Source organism: Lissotriton helveticus, chromosome 3_1 (genome assembly GCF_964261635.1).
Source record: "Lissotriton helveticus chromosome 3_1, aLisHel1.1, whole genome shotgun sequence".
Lineage (NCBI taxonomy): Eukaryota > Metazoa > Chordata > Amphibia > Caudata > Salamandridae > Lissotriton > Lissotriton helveticus.
Window position 1 is genome coordinate 1,981,191,264 of NC_136061.1, and position 18,281 is coordinate 1,981,209,544.

At 41.5% G+C, this 18,281-nt stretch overlaps 1 protein-coding gene across 1 annotated transcript in view; it reads left to right on the forward strand.

The window, feature by feature from the left end:
• The window catches only part of ADAMTS17 (ADAM metallopeptidase with thrombospondin type 1 motif 17), a 1,305,267-nt gene that overhangs the window by 37,933 nt on the left and 1,249,053 nt on the right, over nt 1–18,281 (forward strand). The window contains exon 3 of the mRNA XM_078683112.1: nt 10,856–11,021. Within this exon, the coding sequence (XP_078539238.1) occupies nt 10,856–11,021 (166 nt within the window). The remainder of the gene's footprint in view (nt 1–10,855; nt 11,022–18,281) is intronic.

Genomic DNA, 18,281 nt, shown 5'->3' on the forward strand with positions numbered 1-18,281 from the left:
TCTTGCACCTGCTGTCTCTGTGTAGTTTATTCATTGCGGGTGTAATATTGCTTGAAAGTGATGGGTTCTGTTGCTCCTGGGTGGACTCGATGTTGAACCCTCTAGGTATTTAACAGTGCCTGCTGTATTTAGACCTCTATCACTCCTGCTTGACTCCATATTGTACATTGTGTTGTTGCTTAGCAGAACTTCCTATAGCTGGGTTCTGTAGCTTTTGGGTGGGCTCCATATAGTTCAGTCTTATGTTGCTTAACAGTAATTCAAGTCCTTGGCCTTACGTCGTTCCTGGTGGACTCCATATAGTAGTCTCTGGTTATTACACATTGGTCGGGCCTCTGACACTCCTTTTTGACTCTTTATGGTACATCTACTGGTTTGGTAATGCTTCAATGAGTTAGGTTTCTGCCACTCCAGGGGGCCTCCATGAGCTACTTACCTGGTTACTAACAGGGTTTGGCTGTGTAACTTCAGAATAGTTCACATAAAGTATTTTCCAGTCACTTCCTGAGACACACCACCTCCAAATCTGGTTTCACAGCTGGTAAGGGTAAAAAGACACTGGGCACCCCATGCCATGTTGTTCTCTTGATAGCTCTTATTTTTTTCTGTACTGTTGCCAAATTGATGTTTTGATTATGGCGAGCAGCCCTGCTTATGGCGTGTGTAGTGTTCATTGGCAACCATAACTGATGATTTCCAGTAGTTTTGCCATTTGAGCCAGGACCCTAACTCTATTTTTAACTTTTTTTTGTCAGTGAATTTAAGTGTTTTTTTGTGATACACGTAATTTTCAAACAGTTGAGGTTGACTGCAAACCTTCCTTTGACCAGGCTGTGTGGTCAACTTGATATGGACAACCAACCCCTACTGTGTGGCCTCTACACTCAACTGACTGTGGGGTTGGCCACAGGGCATTGAGTGAGACCTGGCCATGTTCCCAACCAGCTGCAGGAGGCTAATTGCCACTGTGCGCACCCGACACTCACCATCACACACATCTCCACCCTCACCCTCCCCTCTACCTCCATCCCCATCCACTCCCCCACCCAATTCAGGAACAACAATCTTTCTTTCCCCCTGGGGACTAAAGCATCCCCATTCACATGGCAAGCGAGTAGAATCTTTTGTTTTTTTTTAGCATAGTTTTTACATGTGAGCCAGCAGAGTGGGAGTAAAGCCTAATTTTCTCTCACCTGCCATACTGAATGGCTGCACTGTTCGGGCTCGGGGACATCCAGCAACCAGAAAAACTACCAAACTTAGTTAAATTACCCTATATTCCCCATGGCAGCTAATTTTCAGGAATGTCTTGGTTTGGCAGGTTTCTAAGGGTGGCGTGCGTACCAGGGTTAAAACTCTGCAGCTCCCCACATTGCAAAAAAAGAGTCGGTTTCGGTTTGTAAAAGTGGATGCCTCAGTGTTTCCTTTTGGGTTGTTTTGTGGCACAGACACTAGGCCCAATCACAAAAGTGTGGTACTGTTTGTATCAGGAGAAATATGTGAACGCTGGGTGGTTGGAATTTTGTGGACCCCCACAGTTTCCATAACTTTCTATCATAGAAAATGAGGAAAGTGCATGTTTTTGTCCAAGGTTTGAGGTTTTCAAGGCCTTCTTGGTAAAAAAAGAAAACATGAGATCCGCACACGTCTCACCACCTGAATTCCCCTACATGTTCAGATTTCAAAAGTATCTAGGTTTGGTAGGTTTCTGTGGGTGGCTAATGCCGAAATTCCAAAGCAACCTACATTGAACAAAAAAATGTTGATTTTGCTGAGTGAAATTTGATTTCTCCATGTTGCGTTTGGGGCATTTTGTGTTGAAGGTGTCAGGCCTAGCCACAAATGTGGTCTACCGTTTCTATTGGCAGGCATGTGGAAATACGGAATAGTATAACATTTGTTATTACCAGTTGGATTTCTTTGCATTTTGGCTTCCAAATATAAGCCAATGTGCAAAAAAGAAGACATTTTGCAAAATGCCCTCTGAATCACATTAGTATGGGTAACCTCAAATTGAGAGGTGTACAAATAACCACTGTTTCGAAAGTCAGTATCCTTTGCATATTTCAGAAATACAAGATTATTTTGAGATGCTGAAATGAAATACTGAAATACTGATCGCGGAAAAGATAATCAAAGCTTTTTAAGCATTTTTAAAGCTTTTTAAGGAAAGGAATACGATTGAGAAATAGAGTCAATAGGACGGGTCTTTTAAATTGTTTTATGGTACATTCAACTGTGTTTTAGGAAGCAAACACTGAAATAACATTGGATTAAATAATTGTGCAATTAAATGTGAAGTGTATCTACCTGTAGCATGCAGTAAGGAAGTCGGGAGCAATCATGAGTGCTATACCCGCCCTCCTCTGTCTGGTTGGAACCGCTTGACGGCTGCCGTTTTAGGATCATCAAAGTGAGCGGTCTAGTTGTTTTAGCAGAATCAAGTAGGGAGGGCTACATACACGTCATGGTGGCGCGACCGCACAGAAGGCGCGCACAGAAGGCTAGACCGTTGCACGAATAGAGATTTTGGATTTCTCAATTAAAGAAAAGGAAGGAGCTATTCTCTTGCGGCGATGATGTTATAGACCCCAGGTCCCTTAATGAACTTCGCCCAAGTCTTCCTAGGAGCAACAGCTAGTTTTGTAATGTCTCACTCCAACTGCCTAATTCTAGAATCTAGATGATTTCAATATCTGGCCCGAAAATACACTTCAAAATCAAACAGTGGACTTTTTAAACTCCTGCAAAGGCATGGGTCTCATACAACAGGCCAGAGGCCCAACCCATGTAGGCGGGCACACTCTGGACCTAATTTTCCGCTTCCTCAAATAAGATAATGGTAAATACTCCCATCCCTTTTAGCTGGTCAGACCATTATATGATGCCCTTTAGCTTTAAACTACCTTCCAAAGGAAACAAGGAAAATACAATTTACAAAAACCTGCCTCTTAAAAGGCCTTGGGCTAAGCTAAAAACCTTGAAAGTAAAAGAATATCTGACACCACAACTTACTTTATAGACTCTACCCCACTAGAGGTAAACTACTCAAGCTACGAAAAATCCATCATAGGTACCCTAGTTAAGGTAGTCCCACTAAAAATAATGAAGATTAAACCTAGGAATTCAGCACCATGGTTCACAGAAACCCTAAGGAAGCAAAAACGATAATGTACAAAACTTGAGAGACAATGGAGGAAATGTTAGGAGGACAAAATACCACTAAAACTGGGATATAAAGAATATAAGATAGAAATAAGAAAGGCCAGAAGCTATTACCTCTCATCTACTATACTTGTAGCATCTAACAATTCAGAGAAGGTCTTTGATTGGGTAAAAGAACTAACCATCCCATAGTGTATAAGACAAAATATTTTACCCTCAGAAGAACTATGTTATAGCCTCTCAGATTATTTTCACAACAAAATTGATTGGATCATAACAGACATACAAAATAAGAATAAACTTAACCAAAACAAAAAACCTGACAGTGACCGGAAAGCCAGGTCCAAAAAGAAAAGCTTAGAAACAGTTGATCTGTTAGATGAAACAAAGTTCAGAGATCTGGCTTTCTCAGTCTCCTCAGGATACCCCTTCGACCCCATTCCAGTAGAAAGACAGAGAGAACAAACTCTTCCCTACTCTATGATGGATTTGTAATCAATCACTCAGCACCAGGGTGGTTCCAGCAACCTGGAAGAAAGCACTGGTAACTCCTCTCCTGAAGAGACCCCTGGCAGATGGCCAAGAACCAAGCAACTACTGCCCTATTTCAAGGCTCCCCTTCCCAATCAAGATACTCAAAACTTCTTTAGTAAGACTCTAGCTAACTTCCTTGAAGATAACAATCTATTAGAACTAGAACAAGTGGGTTTTGGCCTGGCCACGGAACAGAGACTGCACTGGTTATGGCCACGAATGAAATAAGAATGTGAGTTAACAGTTGTCGAACTACAGTACTGATATTGCTAGATCTATTTACTGCATTCAACACTGTTAACCACCAAACCCTGCTCACACACTTGAAAGAGGCAGGTGTAAGAGGTACTATGCTCAACTGGCTGAAGTCCTACCTAGCAAATAGACTACAAGCAATTTCCATCCTACCGTTTACAACTGACTATAAAGAAATTGACCACTATTAACCATGATAAAACTATTTGGAATACCATTGGTAAACTACGCAGACAACACACAACTAAAAACATCCCTGGACAAACCTGATCCTACCCAACTGAATAATCCACGCCTGTCTTAAACGGATGATCAAATTGTTGGTTGACAACATGCTGAAATTCAACGGGGAAAAAACTTAATTCCTGTGTTGTGCACCAGCAAATATACAACAGCAACTCCCAAGCAACTTCTGGCCATGGGCAAATAACTCAGATTTGGATACAATGAGCCCAGTATGGAACCTTGGTATTCAAATTGACAATAAACTCTCAATGGATTCCATGTCAACAAAACAGTTGTCGTATGCCACGGACAACTTAGGAATCTGAAAAAAATTGTTCCACTGCTCCCTCAACCCTACAGGAAACTTGTGATACAAGCTTTAATACTAACCAGACTTGACTTTTGTAACTCTCTGATAATAGGTAGCCCTGAATACCTATTCAAAGCGCCCCAAGTACTTGCAGCCGAGCTAGCACTAAAAAAGGCAATAAGGGACTCTGCTACAGAAACCCTAAAAGAACTGCACTGGCGACCAGTGAAGGAAAGGGGCCTCTTTAAAGCCTTATGCATTACACATAGCGTTATAAATAATAATGGACATAAATCCCTTCAACAAATAATTAAACTATATAAACCAGCACGAACCTTAAGATCATTCCAAGCTGGCCTCCTATCTACTCCTCCTTTTAAAAAACTGTGATATGGAGGCAGAACCTTCCAGGTCCAGGCTGCTCAACTCTGCAATAAACTCCCACCCTCCCTAAGAACAAACACTAGTTTATTGAGTTTCAGAAAGAACCTGAAAACAGGGCTCTATTCCTAGAAATAAATGAATATCTGGAATAACTCACAACTAGAACTAATAATACGATGAATCTCTAATTATCCGCTGGCAATTACCAGCGCCAAGATGCCCGTTGGGTGATAGCTGCGCTTTACAAAAAATATATAATAATAAAAAATTCATACCAATTTTACCATTTGATTTACTGTATAGTTGGTACAAAATGTAAAATCATGCTAAGCTGCAGCTCAGTTGTTGGCTCTGGGTATCTCATGTTTTTGGAGAACCTACAAACCCTGTATATACCCACGACCAAAAGGGTCTACGGGACGTAATAGTGTGTTGCTTTACTAAATCGGCCAGTGTGTCAAAGAATTACAGATGGAAACTTTACCAATGGCTATGTTTTTCTACTAATTTTCATTATTGTTTTTTAATTCAGTGATTAACTTCTTTGGGAAACCCTTGAGGGATACACACAAGTGACCCCTTTCTGAATTCAGAATTTTGTCTACTTTTCAGAAATGTTTTGCTTTCTGGGATCACCAATGGGTTTACCTCATGTTTCCTCTAGAAAATGTAAGGAGGTTGAAACCACAACAATTAGGAAAAATGGACTACCTCTTAGTTGTTATTTTAATACAACTTTGCTTGTTCCTGAAAGCTGGGATGATGTTGATCGTAGCATAGAAAACCTTTTGGTGCTGCCATTGTTAGGGGAAAGAATCATATGCTTTCTTGCAGAGCACGTGTTTGCCACCCCCAAAAAAACAAAACAAATGTAGCTATATTTTGTCTGTCTTTTGGTTTTCTGCAGGGGAAGCTACAAACCCTAGGTACCTTTTGAGCCCCGAGGGTGTTGGAAAAATGAGGACACAAATTTGGCAAGGATACCTTTTGTGGGAAAAAAGTTAAGATGGTTGAAACGCAAATTCTCCCACAAAAGGGCTTAACAGTCAAGTAGTTAACAAAATGCTACAATTTTTTTATCTTATCCATCAATGCCAAGAAGCAGCGGTGTGCACACCTGGTTTAGTTCCTGTTTAATGGATTTATTTTCAGTTAGAACAGACTTGCATTGCATTATTGTATTAATAACCATACTTAATACTGTTCTGTTAACTTTTTAACCACTCCACATTAGCCCTCCTTTATTCCAACCACATCCATGTCCCAAATGTAGCTTTTCATACCCAGCTTGTGTAACCTACCCTACCTACTTGCCAAGCCTCTCCCATTCAATACTTACCAAATATACGTAACCAACCCTATATACTTGCCATACCTAACTTGTCTTGCCTAAGCTAACATGCCTAATCTACCATACCAACCTACCATATCTATCTCACCTACTATACCTGCCTGCTGTGCATGAAATATCTACCATCCTTCCATATCTAACCTACCTAACCTACCTAACCTCTCTTCTTACCACATCTATCCTATTTACCATAACTACATAATATGACACCACAATCTTACCTATTTTACCTAACCTACCATACCTAGTATACCTTACCTATCATACATACCATACGACTACACATATCATGCCTAACCCACCTTACCTGCTTACCTACCTTCCCTGCCTACAATACGCGTTCTACCATACCTGACATATGTCTGCCTCTTCAGTGTGTATGTCTTATGCCTGCCTTGAGGTCATGATTTTTTTAAAAGAGGTAAGTTCTGCTTATGATGAACTTGACAACATTGAAGAAGTTACTGATAACATCCCTATTACGTTCTACATAGTCTGTTGTAATGGCTATATGCTGGACACTTTTGAGCAATTGTGATTAAACTAGCACAATACACCCATACTATTCACATACTTCACTCATTACAATTTGCACTGCATCTTATAAAGTAACAGACAACAAGCATATTATATTGCAAACACTCACTATGTACTTACAATACCATAAAACAACATGCAGGCATTATTACTACAACCATTTTCTATCTCAAAAGATTTACACTAAATATATGACACTGCAGTTATACTAACTTCATCACTTACTAACACTTCACAGCTACTTTGAAACAAATTCTACAAAAATAACAGTGTTAACATATTTCTTTTAACACTAACACTCTTCTGCTGCCCTCTTTCTACTTTAATAACTTTCTACTACTATACAAATTCACAGTTTGCGCTATCAAACTGATTAAATACCTAAGTAATAATCAAAAAAGACAATTGAACTTGCTTCCTCTTGTTTTTATCAACTTACAATTGCGTAACTTCTTTCAAAAATGTTAAGTACATGTATGTATGCATTTAATAAATTCAAATGCATTGTACGAGTAAATAAAATATAAGACAAGATTCTTTTCTTTCAACATTCTTTTCAACAAAACTAACAATGCCACATATGACTTATTGTAATTGTCCATGATTCTTTAAAGCATGAAATGTTTCACTGCATCAGCTTGTCATTGAGACATTAGGTATGTTGAATGTTTCCTTTCCCCTTTCCCATTGGTGGGTGGTGCTGGGAAGGAGGGGATGGTGTAATGAAACCCTTTAAAGGGTCATGGCGAGACACACCTGTCCCATGTATTTTGACTCAGACAATTCAATGCAAGACTCAGCTTTCCTATACTCCAATACCCTCCTAGAACTGTAATTATTGGTGGGGCGTGAAAAGGCCCTCAATGCAGACCTATAGAACTCTACTCTGAATCTGGAACTCTGTCTCAAGTAAATGTATGGAGATGTGACTTTCTATGATTAGCGGGCAAGATGTTTGAGTGATCAGGAAACATGAAGAACAGGAATCGTTAGAACAAGGAGTCTTGGAGAGTAGAGACTTCCTTAAGCACAACTTATGATTGGAGACGTGTACAGAGAGGCTGTTCGGAGTGACACTGACCCAAGAAATACGAGAAACAAGAACAAAGGGACAAGCGTCTAGAGAACTATAGAAACAAAATGACAATGTCAACAGTTTTTTAGAAACAAAATGTGAGAATCAACAGTTTGACCTCGAATATTAGAAGACGGGCATCAAGATGCCAGAGAAATATTGGGTTCATCAGAATTGAGGTGAAAAGGTAGACCCCCAGAAAAGAAACTGATTAGTAACAATCAATCCACCACCATGACTCTAATACACACTCATATAGGTTATTTGGAAGGATATAAACTGATAGCCTCTATAGTGGTCTGATTGGGCTCTTTAAGGGACAATTGGCAATGTGATTGCATTGTACCTCCCCTACCCCACAGAGTAAAATACTGTTGTAAATGAAAGACGCCTTGTCCATGTAGATGAAGCAGGTTGATTTATTAAGATGAATGTTATCTATCATCAAGAGCCCTACCAGGAGCAGCCTTCCTGCTGCTCAGCCCATCCTCTAACTGACTAACTCACCAACATTTGACAGCATCACCACACAACAATATCCCACCACCACAGTCACACTGGCTGAGCAGCAGGTATAAACATATTCTTTCTTTACACAGAATAACATTAGAACTCTTGCAGAATAACATTAGAACGCTTGCAGGCATGTTTACAAAGTAGCAATAAGAACTAATGCGAATGCATGAAAAATAACAGGTGGAAAACATTTCAAGCACGACATGTCGTAACACACTAATTGCAAATGTGCATACAAAGACAGATAGAAAACATTGAATGCAATATGCACAACATGTCATAACATATTGCTTGCAAACAAAACAACAGTCAATAATAATAAGAATACACTCACCCTGATCTTCTCCCTTTCAAACCAGACAATAACACTCTACCACACCACTTAACCTCAATCCAACCCCTGATACCACAAAACATGCCAGCGGGCCAGGCTAACTTAAAAAATGGCACGAAGAGTACCAACCACAAGGCGCAATAGAGAAAAGACCAACAAACTGCAAAAACACTTTTTTTTATTGGAAACGGCGAAACACTTTGGCATACCACTGCCCCTCACCCTAACCCTTAGTAAGGATGGAGTAAATTGCAATAACACGTCAAGTATCTCTTAAGACCCTCACCCTTACCCTTTAGGATGGGTGGAACACCACTCCACACCAAGCATTCGGCATCTACACTGCCCTTCACCCAAACCAGTAGTAAGGGTGGAAAACACTGCAATCACACGTAATATGGCCTCACTCTGTCTGCCCTTCACCCTTATCCCATGGGAAGGCTGGACAAAAAACTTCAAAATTTGACTTCCTCTCTGCCCTTCACCCTTACCCCGTAGGAAGGGTGGAAAAAAAAGTCAACATTTCTCACCCGAAGTCCTCACCCATACTGAATATTTGTAGACGAGCTCCAAGATGCTGCTGCCCAGAACACGCCGTAGTGCATAGGGTTCAAGACGAATAGAAACATCAAAGCAAAACAGTGACCATCACCCGGTTAGCATCTTACATTGCGTGCGATAAAAACTTCAAAAAGTACAATGTCCTCCTCCCGAATGGCGTCTCATGTCGGACATTAAACACTCTGGTAGCCATTACCAACCTTCCCTTGTAATAAAGCCTACAGGTTTCCAATTCCACGAGGCCTGGAATGTCACAATGATATGATCTCACCGGTACCCCCACGCGACTAGCGAAACTGAAGGCGCTGCTGAAATAACTTTAAATGCGGTGTGACACAAGGAATCCTGCTGTGATCCACTCTGATCAGCGTTGAATACTTCAGCCACACGTCGCGCCACGTGATGGTTGAACAGCATTGCAAAAGCATAACCTGCAAATACATGAGGGTCCGCGGACCAGTCTTTTACTTTGCGGCTGCTCAGCCCATCCTCTAACTGACTCCCTCACTCACCAACATTCGACCGCATCATCACACACCAACATTCCACCACCACAGTCACACTTGCTGAGCAGCAGGTAATAAACACCTTACAGCGAAACCCCAGGACATAGTTGTCACTCACATAAGGAAGACTGCAACATCTATGCCACTTGTTCCCCACCATCTCCTCACAAAGCTCCGCCATTGAAAAAATACCCTGTCAACATCAACAAACCTCACTCAGGCTCGGGGGGGGGGGGGGACAGTGCAGGGTTATGACCTCTAGCTGCTGCTCCTCCACTGACATCTCGCGCTTTGAAAAACACACAAAACGGACACCAGCCTGACCTGAAGACCTATTGTGGCACATGGTCTCGGTGTTGCGAACGCTATTCGATACAAAAACCTAGCATAGTTTAACAGGAGCCCTGCCCTGATAATGACACACCAAGACCATAACAACGTAATCTGCAATTTCTACCCGCAAAATCTAAGAAACTGGTAGCAACAGGTACAGACTGAGTTGGGCAAGTTAGACCTAAACTTGAAAAAGCACAAACATTCACCCTCACCTTAAAAGTAGTGCATTATACCCTGGTGGAGTACAGGATTAAACTCCAAATCCTTAGCTTCATATTCCAGTCCTATGAGAACAAGGGCTTGGAAGACACCATACCATACCATGAAACTCTCTTTGGCCAATAGACAAAAAGGAATAAAATAATTGGGACGGGTCCTTAGAATAGTGATTCATTGTTGTGGACAGAATGATCGTGGAAGACCCCAATTGGTGAAAAGCGTTTTGTTGCTATCTAGCTAGATTTGTGCTTTATAAATACTAATACACAGATGCAAACTTGGGCTCATAAGGGAGACCAGAACGAGTTGTGTCACCAATAAAGGGGTGAGTCACTTGTGCTGGAGAAGCATACCTTACTGAAAAATGAGGAGGCCTAAAGCTGCACTTCAGCGGCTGATTTGAGCCTCCTTTAGATGTTGGCAATATCGACTTTTGAAAATGATAGATTTTGTGATTGTTGCCACGAGTGTATATAAATTGGAGGGCCTGGCTGTATACCTGGAATTATTGTCTGTGCTAATATACCTGTGATTTGTTTATCTACAGATGGGCTACATTCAGATAGGAGAGGTCGAAATGCAGATAGAACCAGCGAACAACTCCCAGGAATCCTTCAGTGGAAGAGGTCACATGATCAGGAAAAGACGAGCATCTGGACCCAGCTCTCCCTTCAAGGTGCATCGTTCTAGCCAGCAGTGCCAAGTTGTATCAGGTAGCTATAGAACGCCTATGCAGCATTGTGCATCTTCTGCAGCAGCAATGAAAGCATGACGGTACATAAATATTTGTGCAACAGAGGATTTGTGGTTTTGCTGCTGATCCATGAATTCAGAAACCTGGCTTTTTAATCTTGGCTTTGCATTTCATCAACTGTGTGATTCTGGACAAATCATGTCATCTCCCTTGTGCCTCCAAGTCTAAACAGATGTGACACAATGTACATGTATGCCTCCCAGTAATTTTCTAAATGTAAGCTCCTATTCATTTTTCTAGTAGCATCTTCGCTTCTGTAATCTTCACCCTGCCCTTCTCCAACACATTATGGACTAGAAGTATTAAGAGTTTTTATCGTCCCAAAGGGTCTGAGTCGCAAAATAGGACCATTTGTGACTTCAAAAATTGCTTTTTGGTATGTACCAAATACAAATTGCAATTCGGTAACCTGTCACCTAATCACAGTTTGGGTTTGTGACTACATACCAAATCAGTAATTGCAAGTGTCCCTTTCAAACAGTGACTCAGAATGGAATGAATTAATATTTTGTGACTGGAAACATTAATTTGTTACTGACTACACAAACGTAGTAGTTACCCATTTACAAACGAGTAGGAGTCCGCCAGGGAAAACTTCCCATTTGTGAATATTTACAAAAACATTTTTTAAGACTAGGCAGTAGTTCATGTGACCACTGCCTAGTGGTAAACATTTTTGTAAACTTTCCTTTTTTTTTAAAATGTATCCCGATTCCCTTAAGGAAATGGAATACGTTTATACAGAAAACCAAAAACAAAAGATTGCTTTATTTAAAAGCAATCACAGACATGGTGGTCTGCTGACCCCGCAGGCCACCATTTCCATGATGGCAGTGAATCGTAGTGGGTTGCAATTTGTGACCTACTTCATTAATATTCATGAGGTAGGTGAAATTGCGACCCACTATGATTCATTATTTTGCAAACCGACGTATAAGTCCATTGCTCAGTTCACAAAATACCACACTTGTCACTTAGTACATCTGGCCCATAGTTCTTTGTGCAACACCTTCAGTTGAGAGTCTCCTACAGACGTGGATGAGACGGTGGTCTCCAGTCTAGTTACTCTCCAGATGCAACAGAAACGTGGGTGAGATGGTCTGAGAAGTAGCAGAGGCATTTTAAGCCAGACGAAAAATGCCACCAAACTAATTAGGAATTCTGTTCCTTACGATTAGCGTTGCTTTAATTCACAGAGTTGTTTGCATTGTGGATTAAAACAACAGATGCCAACATTAAATACGTCAGCCCCCATGTTGTTTTGAACTGTCCTATGGTTGACGCGCTAGAGGATGAGAATGAATGAATAACTCCGAATTCTTCCCAAGGGGCTCTCTTTGAGCCCTGCTGGAATGAGCAGTGAGCTGGAGCAATAAAACGGTGTATTTGGTTTTACTATCTCTCGGTATCATAAATCAATCAGAGTGCATGTCTGACCCCACCTTTAATGGATCCTTGAACCCCGGCAGGTCACATTCCTTCTTTTCCCCTTCACAGGTAAATATAACGAATACAATAGTGTTGGGTTATGGCAATATAGTTGATTCTGTTTGAGATGTGTGCTAACGCGGTATTTCTGGTTACTAGTTATCTTACCAGATCCCAAACCAAGTCGACTGAATCGTTGGTACCTGTCATTGAGTAAAAGATAATCTACTACTAGGTTAGTCAATTAAGAACTTACACCACTCTAAATGACCACTGACCAGGATTAAAGTTTTAAAGATTTAATATAAAGTCAAAGATAACTGAAGATACAAACTTCTCAAAATGAGATTAAGAAGATAAATCGGTATCACTATAAACATGAACTTCTTGAATAATCTAAGTCTGAAAAACAAAATAATAAGTACAAGCTCAAAGACCATAAGGGTTGTCAAAATAGATATAAGTTGCAATCTCAAAGTCATTACAGAAAAGAAAATTAAGGTTAGTCTGTCCCTACGCTATACTAAGTGACATCCCTACTTAGCAAGATCTTAACCCTCTAGGTGTCAGCCGTGGTGACTTCCTAAGAAGATCACGCACTTCTCTTTGTCTCTTCTCTGATAATGGGTCTCTCCTGATCAGCCTATCTGCCTACCCATCCGCTTCCTTAGGCTCCCAAAATCATCTGCTCTGCTCTCCTCCCGGGTCTCTTTCCATAATACCAAATCATATTTCTGATAGGAACGCCCCTTGGGACGCCCCTCACGTGGTATCTCTGTGCGCGGCAAACTCCATGATGGTACTCTTGAAGACCCTCGTTATAGTTGACCTTGGTTCCCAGGCTTCTTCTTCCGTGCGCTGATACCCCCTGAAATTCCTGGAAACTCCTACAGGCCTGCGCAAGGCGCCACTGAACAAAGTCCCTTTCATTCGAGCTGATTAGGACCCTCGCACCTGCATACAGCTCGTCCTGCAGTGGGCCTCAAATTCCAGACTCCACCATATCTTTAGTCGTAAAACACTCTCAAAGCTCTGTGCTGGACACCTCGCGACCTCTCCTCTAACGAGCACATGACGATTTAAACGACATGACATTATCTCCTCTGGCCTACTTGATTTACATGCAGCAGGTCCCTGCACTCTTAAAACGTTAACTTGATTTAAACAGCAAACATTCTTAACTAGCATACGTTTCTAAAATAACACATCTATAAAGCATATACTTTTAACCCTAAGTTCAATAGTACATTTGAAAGAACCATGTCAACCTTGTCTCACATTATTTTAGCAGCACGTTCAGGTTTGCTGTGAATTGCCCTAAGGCCTACACATAATACTGGAATTCAAAGTTACATTTATTCGGACATGATTCTTTTGACATGAGAACATGAGGTTTTCACATATATTCCAACATTTCTACATTAATCTCAGACCGTTATAATTATAGTTACTCTACTTAACATTCTATACCTTTCGCTACTGAATATAAAACACTCTGTATATTTCACTCCTGGATATAAAACACTCGTGTGCCAAACATGTTTAAACTAACTACGTGCTTGTAAATATGGCGTACTTATACATTTTTTTCAAACTTGTGCTCTCTCAGTCCCCCCTTTGATGACCTTCAGGGGTCATCATCACCAAGACACCAAAAAAAAATGTAGAACCCTTCAAAGTGAAGACAGGGCAGTTCCACCTCTTTTCATACTCTCTAATGCTTTCAGACTCTTGTATTGAGTGTCCTGCATCGCTGTCAACTCTTCCTCCTGCTTCCTCATAGTTCTCTGCAACCTATTTGCTCTATAACATTGATACAAACGCACCAATCCCCACAAAGTGATTACACAAATCACTATTATGATGATGGGTTTCAGTATGTACCAAACGATACCCTTTCCTAAGTTGGCAAACCAACTTCCAACTTTACCCATTCCATGACCTACTTTTTCCCACACATTTACCTTTGCTAGGTCCTCAATTTCGTAGTGTATGGCAGTGATATTTTGTATATACTTCTCTAGAGGTTTTGAATTGTCTGGAATGTAAGTACAGCATTCCTGGACCTTCAAAGCCTTACAGACTCCTCCCTCTTTTGCTAACAGAACGTCTAAAGCAAGTCGGTTCTGAAGAACCATTGCCCTAATCGATTGCATCTCACCTTCTATCAGCATCAATGATCTTGCAGTACTAGCAGATAGCCTATCTACGACTGTAGCTAACCTCCTAATTTTGATGTCATTCATTATCAATCCTAAGAAAGGGAATGCAGCACCTAGTACATCTCCAACTACTTCTGCTGCACCCAGCCCTCGCTTCCATCTAGTTGATATTTCTTTCTTAGGCGTGTCTAAATTCTCAACATGATATATTTTAGGGAAGACAACAGCCAGATAGCATGATCCGTACCAATTATCTGGTAACTTCACATAGGCATATCTTCCACATACAAAATATACATTTGGTATTGCTTGCATCCCTTTCAAAAAGTTCTTAGAGTAATACTCCAAGTGAAAGGCATGTTCACAATGGACTTGACCTACATAAAAGTTTTCATAATAAGAGTAACTCCTGTGCATGCACAGTTTTCCCCGTTTATCCTTATCCAAAGCAATTGGACCAATACTACCTTTTCTTTGATGTGCCCTTTCCTCCTTGGTCCAATCTGTTTCCCATTGTCCTGATGCTTTCAAAATCTTCTGCCTCCTGTATCTAGTATCTACCTGTGCTATAAACTTTTTCTCAACTTCTGATATTTGACAAGTCAGATTGTTTCTTCGAGCATGTGAAGTATCTAACGTCTTCCATGGAATAAACCATTTGTGTAATCTGTCTTCACTTTTGTAGTAGTCCCACTTGTTCAAATGCTTGAAATTCGGAACCTCTGGCAAGGTCGAGTCGAAATTCGAGAAGTAATACTCGAATCCATCTCGTCCATAAAACATGCTCAACAGTAAACTGCACGTTATTCCATATGTCAACGGAAGATGATGGTATCTGATACCCTCCTCCACTGAAGCTGGTAATTGCATACAAATGTAACAATCCTTCACTTCCATGGCATCAACATATTCATAAAGCAATTTAGCATAAGCATTTGACTTGTAATTTCCCTGTGACTCATCAGTGTGAAGCCTTTTTATTTCTGCATCTAACAACGCTTTGTCTTTCTCATTGATGTTTCCCTTCTCTTTAATAGTGGTAGTTTTCGGTGTTGATACTCCCCTATCCTCCTTGACTGTGGTTTCATCCCCTTCGTGTCCCACTAGGAATGAAACAGTTACCACTAAAATTATAAGAGAAACCACTACTCCTAAAAGTGTAACAGCTATACATTTTGCCCTGCGGTTCGGGTTGCCAGCCTCCATGTTCTCAAACAGTGTAGTTCTTGACTTTCTTCCAGCATTCACTTCTTCTTCTTTTCAAACAAAGTCTTTCTCTCTTACAATGTCTTTCTTTGAACACTTGGAAGCTTGACAATTTATTTCCGCAAAACAGTTCAAAGTCCAGTAGAAAATAGACAACCCTAGCCCTTCTCCATCCACTAAAAGGAAACCCCTATCACTTTTCTTCTTCCACTCGGCGCTAGGTTATCTTGCAACAAGTTTACAATTTCTTTTCAAAAGTCTTATTTTCATTCAAAGTTATGTATGGCTCAAGGAGGGACACTACGTCTTCATAAATGTCCATCCGAAGTATCATTCCCTCAGGTTCTGGGCAGTTCGTACCACAACATGGAAAGTCAACTTTTTCTAAGATTATTCTCCTTATTTCGCTCAAGACAAGTGGACGGACGAAATTGAGAGTTAACGTTTTTTCAATTTCTACTCCTGGTACTATCAGTTCTACATCCACAATTACAAAGGGGTCCGTTCTAATCAAGATCACTTTCTTTACCTTTCCAGTTCTGCGCCCCTTTGAAGACATTCGTAATATGGTATTAATTCACAACAATAAGCGCTCCTAGCATTTCTACTACTCGCTCAAGCATTTCCAAACGAAGAAGAGTTCCCTCCAATATTGGATATCGTGAACAGCAAACTGGAAACTCAACTGTCTCTAAAATCAATTTTCTTATTCCGCTCAGGAGAGCAGGATGAACGATGTTGAGTGTCAGCAACCTTTCGGTCTCCGCTCCTGGCAGTAGAAACCTTATTTGCACTGTGATGATCGGGTCAGTTCTGACCAGTTCCACTTCCCTGATCCTCCCTGTTCTGTGTCTCCCAGACATCTGCAACAAGGTAGGTCCAGTCGGGAGTAGAGTATCTTCTGCTAGGCACTCGTACCCTCCTTGATCTTCTAAGACCCTCCTCGGCTTGATCCTGGATATCTTCTTCTGGATCTGAGTCTTCGGATATAGGAGTAAGCGTTTCTTCTTGGGCTGACCTCAAACTTAGCCTTCTTCTCCTTGCTGGCCAAGTGGCAGCTCCAAGCCTTATTCTCCTATTTCTTGTCCTTTCTCTTGGTTCTTGGTCGCTCTGATACGGATCTGAGTCTGAGTCGTATTCACTTCTGCTCTCTCCTTCAGTTGCGTCTTCTGTCTCACTGCCGTCCTGCCTTCGCTCTTCTTCTGAATCCGTTGCGTTCCCAACTTCTTCCGACACCCCCTCAGCTGCCTCAATCCCTTCTTGCAACCCTTCTTCCACTTCCGGGCTTTCTTCTGGGATAGGAGCTGTTCCTTCTAGAGGTGCTGGAACTCTTCGAGTATGGGATGCATGGATCCAATTTGGCAGCCCCCCGCACTTCACCGCGGTGTTCGTTATCAGGATTACCTGAAAGGGCCCACGCCAGCGAACATCTAGGCAGTTCTTTCGGACGTGTTTCTTTACCAAGACCCAGTCCCCTGGGTTCAGATCATGACACAGGTTCCTTGATGCTGGAACTTCAGCCGCATGCACCTGAAGGGACACAGAATGGATGGCGTCAGACAGTCCTTTACAATAATCCAAGATCAGATCATCTGTAATATTCAATAGGGCAGTAGTTGGAACTGTAGGAAGTCTCATGGCCCTCCCCATCAGGATCTCGTGAGGAGAAAGACCTGTCCTCCTGTCAGGTGTGCTGCGCATGCTCATGAGCACTAAAGGAAGAGCATCTGGCCAACTCAAAGATGTGGATGCCACTACTTTAGCCAATCTATTCTTCAATGTGCCGTTCACTTGTTCCACAATTCCTGAAGCTTCTGGTCGATAACTACAATGCAGCTTTTGATCGATATTCAGTGTGGAGCACAACATCTTCACTATTTCGCTGTTAAAATGTTTTCCTCTGTCCGATTCCAAAGAGGCAGGCACCCCGAAGCGCGGTATCAACTCCCTGAGCAACAATTTAGCCACTGTGAGTGTATCGCACCTACGTGTAGGGTACGCTTCAACCCATCTGGAAAATACGCATACAATCACCAACACATACCGAAGGCGATTAACTCTTGGCATTTCGATGAAATCTAGTTGCATCCTATTGAAAGGCCCCCCCGACCTCCCAATGTGACTCAGTGTGACTGGTGTTCGCTTGCCTACGTTCAGTTGTTGGCAGGTAACACATCGTTTACATACTGATTCTGCTGCTATTCTAAATTTAGGGCAATACCAAGTTTGCCTAAACACTCTCATCATAGCATCCCTTCCTAGATGTACTGGACCATGTATTTCTCTCGCCATGGGATTTGCTAATTCTTCAGGTAACACAGCCCTCCCATCTGCTGAAACCCAAAAATCCATTTCACTTCGCACACAACCTGCTATTTCCCATGCCTTTTTCTCTGTTTCAGGTGCGTTCTCCTGCATTATTC